Source organism: Antedon mediterranea, chromosome 8 (genome assembly GCF_964355755.1).
Source record: "Antedon mediterranea chromosome 8, ecAntMedi1.1, whole genome shotgun sequence".
NCBI classification, from domain to species: domain Eukaryota; kingdom Metazoa; phylum Echinodermata; class Crinoidea; order Comatulida; family Antedonidae; genus Antedon; species Antedon mediterranea.
This window is the reverse complement of record NC_092677.1, coordinates 10,274,973-10,283,655: the sequence shown is the minus strand read 5'-3', so window position 1 is coordinate 10,283,655 and position 8,683 is coordinate 10,274,973. Positions and strand designations below refer to the sequence as shown.

The 8,683-nt window shown below is 34.1% G+C and overlaps 1 protein-coding gene across 1 annotated transcript; it reads right to left on the bottom strand.

The window, feature by feature from the left end:
- Positions 1-605: 605 nt before the first annotated feature.
- Positions 606-8,675, bottom strand: LOC140057825 (alanine--glyoxylate aminotransferase 2, mitochondrial-like). The gene is made up of 13 exons (XM_072103576.1): positions 8,513-8,675; positions 7,930-7,988; positions 7,630-7,814; positions 7,135-7,258; positions 6,624-6,718; positions 5,777-5,939; positions 5,457-5,585; positions 5,191-5,356; positions 4,713-4,772; positions 4,499-4,587; positions 3,410-3,559; positions 3,076-3,174; positions 606-2,548 (listed from the first exon to the last, which is right to left on the bottom strand). Exons 1-13 carry the CDS (start codon positions 8,598-8,600, stop codon positions 2,444-2,446), a joined length of 1,512 nt encoding a protein of 503 aa, XP_071959677.1. The 5' UTR covers positions 8,601-8,675; the 3' UTR covers positions 606-2,443.
- Positions 8,676-8,683: the final 8 nt, after the last annotated feature.

The following is an 8,683-nucleotide window of genomic DNA, read 5'->3' as shown; positions in this document are numbered from 1 at the left end:
GGTCACAATATCATAACATTCTTGAAGGCAAACGACCGCTCCTGTGATTATCAGAGCAAGCGAGTGCCCAAGTGGTTAAGACAGTGGAACCATAATACCTAGTAACATTCGCAAGCGTTCGAGCCCCACGCGCTCCCTGGTTCTGGTGGTACAACAAGTCTTCTCGGATAAGGACTATAAACTGTAGGTCCAGTCTACACTTCTAGCTCATGTGCACTTTAAAGAACCTAGTACATCTTTCGAGACGAGTAGGGGGTTACCTCAGTGTACTAGTATACACACAGCCACTGTCACACAGACAGTTATCATAACTCATCACCTTGATTATCAGCATATGTTGTTTAGGGTCACCCTCTATAAATAATGTTGAATAAAACAAATATATGATCAGATGTATTGTTATAACAACTTGTAAAAATAGAAAATGTTGTCTTGGAAGATTTGTTGTACCTAACCTTTTCAATGAACCAAAACAAAACAATGTGTATGCAACATACAAAAAAAGACCTATTTTATGAACAGAAGAAGATTTATGACTTTAAATACAGAGTTAATGAATATATTTTTTTCAATATAAGGAAGTGAGATGAACCCACAAAAGGGAAAAAAGTTATCAAAACAACAGCAGCAAAAATCCACTCAAAACAAGAAAATCTACTAGATTCAAACACAATTAGTTTGTTTTTCTGCACCATTTCAAACATGATTTTTATTTAACCAATTATTTTTCTATTACTGTTACAGTTTTTTTTTTGGCCACACCATTCTTTCCCAGATAAATTACTTTAATTCATTATCATTTATTTAAATTAATTTATATGTATTTCAATTGTTATCTTTAAGTCATAACCATAATACCTACTAGCAGCCTGACAATGATATACTGTACTTTAAAAATATAATCCTTAAACTATACTATAAAAAAAATGAAAGATATATAAATTCATTATAAATCAAAAGGCAAATTACGCGAAAATTACAATGTTGTCAGTATCAGTGGCTGGATCTCAATGGAGATCCCAAAATCAAAACGATAAAGTAAAACAGCCAGAAAAAAGCACAGAGCGTATAATATATTATACAAATAATGAATGTTTATGAGTGCAATGGTACAAATAATCAAATAATATTTGATGATGAAAAATAAAATAAAAAGAAGAAACACAAAATAGAATTGCACTGATGTATCACATAGTATAAAGTTATTTGACATCATTATGTGATGTAAAAGACAACAACAAAAAATCAATAGCAAGTGGCCAAAGACTTTAGGACGAGACGATAATAGCAAATGAACAATGGTGATAAATTAATTTGTAGGACAATTTAAAATGAAATTTAAGTTGAAATTGACAAGCAAAATGTTTCACACACAGCAGGTTATGACCAGAAACGTAAATACTGTAAGTGGCGGCTAAGCTGACGCAAATGCAATTCAAAAAGTTTTTAAAATTTAGAAAAAAGCACTTTATTTTAAGGCAAGATTTAGATAATAAAGAAGACCTTTTAGTTCAACAGAGAGCAAAATATTCATGTTTAAAAATCATTAATTAAGTTGTATGGAGATATGGACGGTATATGACCTTTGCTACTTAGGATACAACTCAATAAAAGTGTAGACAGAACTTTAAATGATAAATTAATTAAATGGTTGGAGAGACAGTAAAAATCTGTGGGTACCTGACAAGTTGTATTAAGAGATATTTATGTTGCAAAATCACCATGTATTATGAAAAAGAAAAATCCCTTACCCTAGCCAGCACCTTTAAAAAAAATTAAACTAGTTCTCCATGTCTACTACCTACTAAATAGGCTACTGCGAATCAAGCATATAAGCAAGATAAAAGTGTAGGTTTTAAATGAATGTACATGTTTTTCTGATCATGTACAACAACCCCAAGTCGTTCAATCACCTTCATATGCAAATGAGCATAAATATGCAAATTATCTATTAAACAGCTGCAAAATATCTCTTAACTAAAATTATATATATTCAATATATCTAAATATACCAACATGATTACATATATAAAATATTTTCCATGCACTAAAATATTTGTATACTATTCATATGAAAAATACTGCAAGATATTATAATAATATTAATTTTGTTTAAAATATGTTTCTATAAATGAAAGTTGAACAAACGGTATTTCTCAAAATGAACAAATTGAGAAAGGATTTTGGAAGACATTTGATTGAAAAACAACACCAAATGGATTGTAATATGAAAACTAAAGACAAATATAGAAATATTCCATAAGAAACTCTGAACATATATGAATGTCCGGTATAGAATATCTCACCATATATGTCTATCTGACAAATATCTTGCCTTATATGGAATCTGACAAACATTGTGTTTATAAAAATTATGGAAAAAAAACATCAAATGTTAAAAAATACTGTATTATCAAAAAATACTTAACAATGTAGTAATCTTCTACAAGTAGGTATCTCTGTGGTGTTCTAGCGCCCTCTTTAGCACGGCTGTACCAAAATCAACATCCTGCCTTGTGATACACATGGGTGGTTTTATTCGCAGCACCTAAAACAACACAAACAATGTCTTGTATTAAATTGAACTGGTCATTGATAGACAGGGTTACAACACTCAAACATTTTAAAAGTGGTTATACCCAAGATCATTGTGGGTACAAATTGTTGTCATTTCAAGTTACTGGTGCTAAAGTGTGGAATAACCTTCCGATATCATTACAGGAGGCTACCAAAAAAAATGTGGCCAAAATAAATGTGAGGACCGGACAACAAGAGTAATAAAAAAGACAGGTTACGACAACATGTCGTAGCTTAGTAGTAGCAGTAGTGGAGCTGTAGCCTGGTGATTAACATGCTTGCCTTCCAATCCCAATGTCCAAGTTTCAATCCTGACCTAGTAGCACTAGTGGCACTCACAACTCTTTCAACTCCACTCCCTAAGCCTCAAAATGAGACTTAGTTTATATGCACGATAACATATCAAACAGTTTATATATCCTGTTGGATGTGTATGAAATAAATAAATAAAAAATTCTCACATGCGATTCCTTACTGTACCATGAGACGTGTACTTACATTACCATGCAGACCTCCTTTACCGAATAGCACACCAAGGTCCTTGGTACTCTCCCATATGTGACCAACTTCTTCTGGTTGCAGAGGTTTTCTTGAAGCCTATGGTAAATTTTACATTACATAAGTATTATTCTGAAAATCTACACTTTAAACAAGACATTAAAACCTAAATTACAAAATATATTAAAATATTCTACATAAGGGTGAAAATGGTCTGTATATCTGAAATAATTTAAGACTTGATTTGTTCATCTTTTTGCCTAATACTATATTGATTCGTAGATGTTTCTCTTTGTGTCCATAAGTATAATTGAAATAATTATAGGAAACTGACCTTATCTGCGACCAGCTCAACTCCAATCATCAACCCTTTGCCGCGGACATCTCCAACAACTTCAAACTCGTCCCGAAGCTTTGCCAACTCCAGGAGCATGTACGTGCCAACATCAGCGCAGTTGGCTTGACTTCCTTCTTCATCCATAACCTATGTCACAAAGACATACATATATGATAGGTGAATAGGTTCACATTTCGAAGTTCAATAATTAAATGGTCACGGTTCATAGGTTATATTTTGGTTGTACTCTACTTACATCAAGAACAGCTGATCTAACTGCGCATGAAATTGGGTTTCCATTCAAAGGTCAATAATTAAATGGTCAAGGTTCATAGGTTATATTTTGGTTGTACTCTACTTACATCAAGAACAGCTGATCTAACTGCGCATGAAATTGGGTTTCCATTCAAAGGTCAATAATTAAATGGTCAAGGTTCATAGGTTATATTTCGATTGTACTCTACTTACATCAAGAACAGCTGATCTAACTGCGCATGAAATTGGGTTTCCATTCAAAGGTCAATAATTAAATGGTCACGGTTCATAGGTTATATTTCGATTGTACTCTACTTACATCAAGAACAGCTGATCTAACTGCGCATGACATTAGGTTGCCATTCAAAGATCAATAATTAAATGGTCAAGGTTCATAGGTTATATTTTGGTTGTACTCTACTTACATCAAGAACAGCTGATCTAACTGCGCATGAAATTGGGTTGCCATTCAAAGGTTAATAATTAAATGGTCAAGGTTCATAGGTTATATTTCGATTGTACTCTACTTACATCAAGAACAGCTGATCTAACTGCGCATGAAATTGGGTTTCCATTCAAAGGTCAATAATTAAAATGTCAAGGTTCATAGGTTATATTTCGATTGTACTCTACTTACATCAAGAACAGCTGATCTAACTGCGCATGACATTAGGTTTCCATTCAAAGGTCAATAATTAAAATGTCAAGGTTCATAGGTTATATTTCGATTGTACTCTACTTACATCAAGAACAGCTGATCTAACTGCGCATGACATTAGGTTTCCATTCAAAGGTCAATAATTAAAAGGTCATGGTTCATAGGTTACTTACATCAAGAACAGCTGATCCAACTGCACATGACATTGGGTTTCCACCAAATGTATTGAAATGCAAGGCTTGGTGCATTGTCTGGGCAATCTCTAAATAGATAAACAACATTAATATTATCAGATTGAATTGTAATAATTGGTAGTGAAAACTTTGCGTGTGTTGGTGACCTTGCTGATATATATATATATATGCAAGAAGCAATAAGTGGTAATACCTGGCGTTGTTACAACAGCAGCCAATGGAAATCCATTACCCATTCCTTTTGCCATAACAACTAAAACAAGTAAAACAAGACTGTATTAAAATTAAATGAGCATTTTCGATACCAGGCATCAAAATAAAGAGTAACAAAACCCTGTAAACGATTGTTCATCTGACCCACCCAGTCAGTGGCATAACATCGGACTTGAGGCCCCTGGTTTATGAACCCTAAGTGGCCCTCCAACGCTGGAGGCTTCGGCCGTTTTTAGCCTTTTTCGACACATTTGTTTTCGTCTGGGCACTTCTCAGCGCTCATAGCCGTAATGCCACTGAACCCAGTGTGGTGGATTTTGGATTTAGGTCAGTATAATTGATGGCACCTTCCCAACATCAACAGTTTGAATTTTTTAAGATAACAGCCCATTAGACCAAATAAGGATTCATGTTGTTAGAGTTTTCAATGTAGTTAAATGACCGTAGTTTTTTATTACCAATATCAGGCATAACATCGTGAGTTTCAAATCCCCAGAAGTGACTGCCCATCCGACCGAACCCGGTTTGTACTTCATCCGAGATGCAAAGACCGCCTTTCGCTCGAGCAAGCTCAAACGCTTCCTTTAAGAAGCCTTTTGGAAACTGAATACCACCAGCCACTCCCTGTCAAATATCAAAATATATACATTTAAAAACATAGGCAATTGTACTATTACTAGTATTATCATCTACATGCTAAAAAAATTATTTAAATTATTTTTACTTGAATGGACTCTGCTATAACAGCAGCGATCTTCTTTGGTGTGCAGTGTTGGAGGAGGTCATTGACCTGGTCAACATACATATCTTTGGCAAGGCACTGTCCAGCAACACAGTCACATGACCTGATAGTCTGAAAAAAAAATAGTAGGGTACTATCAAATTAAAGAAAAAGGTAAAAGTTTATTATTATGGCATACATGCTTAATATAATTGAAATAATAAATGTTTTTACCACCCTTTAAAGGTTCATTTGAACACCTAATCAGGGGACACTTTGTTGGGTTACGAAGGTACCCCTTAATATGGAATCTACATAATTACCTGAACTGGAGAATCTCTGCAGTTTTTCCCACCCCATGGGCCTCTAAATGGATCTGCATTCACAGATGTCTGAATGCCAGCATTCTTTGCAACGTGTGGGAACATCCAGTTACCCATTGCTGTGAAACCCATCAAACTTGATATCATTCCATGGTAGGCACTCCTATGGGAATAAAACAATAACTATATTATAATACCATACTTGCACTAATGAAGGGCCAGTCCCGAAAAATCTTTGCAAATCTTTCTTGCTGTTTTATTTATGGTTTTGATTTAACTTTTTGCTTATTTTATTTTGTACCTCCATTGAGATCCAGCCACTTATACCCACAGCATTGGCATTTTTCAGTAATTTGCCTTTGGATTTATAATACCTTAAGTATAATTGCAATCATGTTGTGGCGATAGACTGGAATGAACTTCACGATTATTGTTTCATTTATTTAAATCTAAAGAGGAACATTAATATCTGTTCTTTTGGAATCAGGTTATACTCTCTAAAGATGGTTTTATTTTATTTTAAGTCTTTATGCACAAGGTTAAAGAATACCAATAGTATATTAGTAACTGTTCTATCAGATAGTGGTAATCCTCCTGACCAGTAACCTCTACTTGTCTTGAATAATAAACTAGGTTATTTAAAGTGCACACAGGCAAACGGTGTACACTGGATCTACGGTTTATAGTCCTATAAGAGAAGACTTGTTCCACCACCAGAAATAGGAGCGATTCGAACTCAAACCCATCCTGATTTTTTTAAAAGGTGCCTCTGCTTTAACTGCTTGGCCATTTGACCTGCTAATTAATATTAAATTAATAACTAAAAAAACATTGTAAAATAACATACCTGAGTCCAATTATATCATTAGATTTTGTGTGTGCTCTGGCCATAAACATTGCAAGATCATTTGCTTCACTGCCACTGTTCACAAAGAAACAAACCTACACAGAACACAATATTTGAGTTATTTTTTATGAGATATGATCGGTGTGACTGCATGGTAGTTCCAATGGTGTATTGGTTCTGTAGCATGATGCTATCAGTGGCAGATCTAAGATGTTTTAGTTGGGGGCCTAGGGCCTAAAAAATGGGAAATGAAAGTGTCAAATGTTCTATATCTTTCATATGATTTCATAATTCTGATATTTCATCTCTGAGTTTACACCTTTTGAAACAAAGTTAACTGACCTCTAGAATAAAGTCATAAACAATGGTTACAGAGAGCTCATCATACCAGAAAAAAAATGTATATATATATATATTTGTGTGGTCTTCTGAGAGTCCTCTTTTCTCTGTATTATGCATATTTATTTCATGATGAATGGAAATAAAGAAAGACAAGTTGTATAAGACTCACACTAAGTGGTTCTGGAAGACGTTCTGTTAGTTTGACAGCATACTCGTGCACCCTGGGATGCATATAGATATTGGTGGTATGCCACAATAGGTCAAGTTGCTCTTTTAAGACAGCATTCACTTTCCTTGATAAAAAAAAAGGAAGATTTATATGGTTGAGTGGCAAAAAATTGTATAATTGTTAGAACTAGTGAACTGTGACTTGAACTCTGTCCACACTATTAAACTTTATGTGACAACAAAATGTGACTTGATGATGTCATATTTGGGCATATCTGTGCCATATTTTATATCACACTTTTTTGTTAAACTAGTTTGATAGTTTAGACACAGCTAAATACACATGATTTCAAAAGAGAAATTTTAGGGAAAAAAAAAATTGTATTTGAATACAGTACATATTTTGCACATATTTTTACATATACAACAAAGTTTATTTACTTAAAACATAATAATTCATGACATTTATACCACATATACAAAAATGTTTACTTACGGATGACAGTGCCCCACGCTGACCGTGACGATGCCAGCAAAAAGGTCAAGGTATCGTCGACCTGTCTCGTCAAAAAGCCACTGCATATGACCTTGATTGATCAGTACAGGCTTCTTATAATAGGTCATAACATTCAGCGCTGATTTTTCATTTCTGATTTTTCTAGTTTCTTCATAGCTGGGACCCTATTTTAAAAACATTGTAGAATGATAATTAATATGCCGTTGCAATCGAAAAGCAAGAAAAGAATGTGGAATGCGAGAATACAGTTCGACATACATCATAAAATATAGTTTTTACCTTATATGGTGCTGGCTCAAAGTCACATGGTGGCATATCAGGAAGTCCATTGGATGAAACTGTTTTTAAAAAAAGCGTAACATTAATTAAAATAGCAGTTTATAGTTGGGACATTTAGTGCTTTACGTTTTATATCCTATATACGATAATATGGCGTATACTGTACTATGTTTTCCCAATTACAATGTACATATTCTTAAGTTATATATAGTTTGTACATGGAGGTATAAAATCTATTTTATACCTCCATGGTTTGTATTTCCTCCAGCTGCAACTTGATTTCAGTTACAACTATTTCCTATTTTTAGCTACAAATATTATTATTAATGATTGTCATATTAGACAAGTTGCAAATCACAACTAATTATATTATACATGCAACCATGGAAGTATACCCCCATGCTGCATGCAACGTACCCCTATTGCAGAATTGACATTGCCTAGATTGTACATGTGCAACACTACACGACGGTCAGTCCGATTGGTCGAGTTTGCACACATACAGTAACAGGCTACTATTATAGAAAGTCCAGCCAGGGGCCTACTTTTACATAATTAATTGTGTTATTTATGCGAGATTCACCTTCTTTTGAATTTCTAGCAGCTGTTCCGTAATACCTCGGAATACGTGCAAAACCAGCCTCGCCTAAAACTTTACGAATGGATAACATAGTTATGTACTTCTAGCAAGTCCAGGTTTCAATTCCTGTTTAAAATGACCGTCTCTATCTTCCACGTACATACACACTCCGAT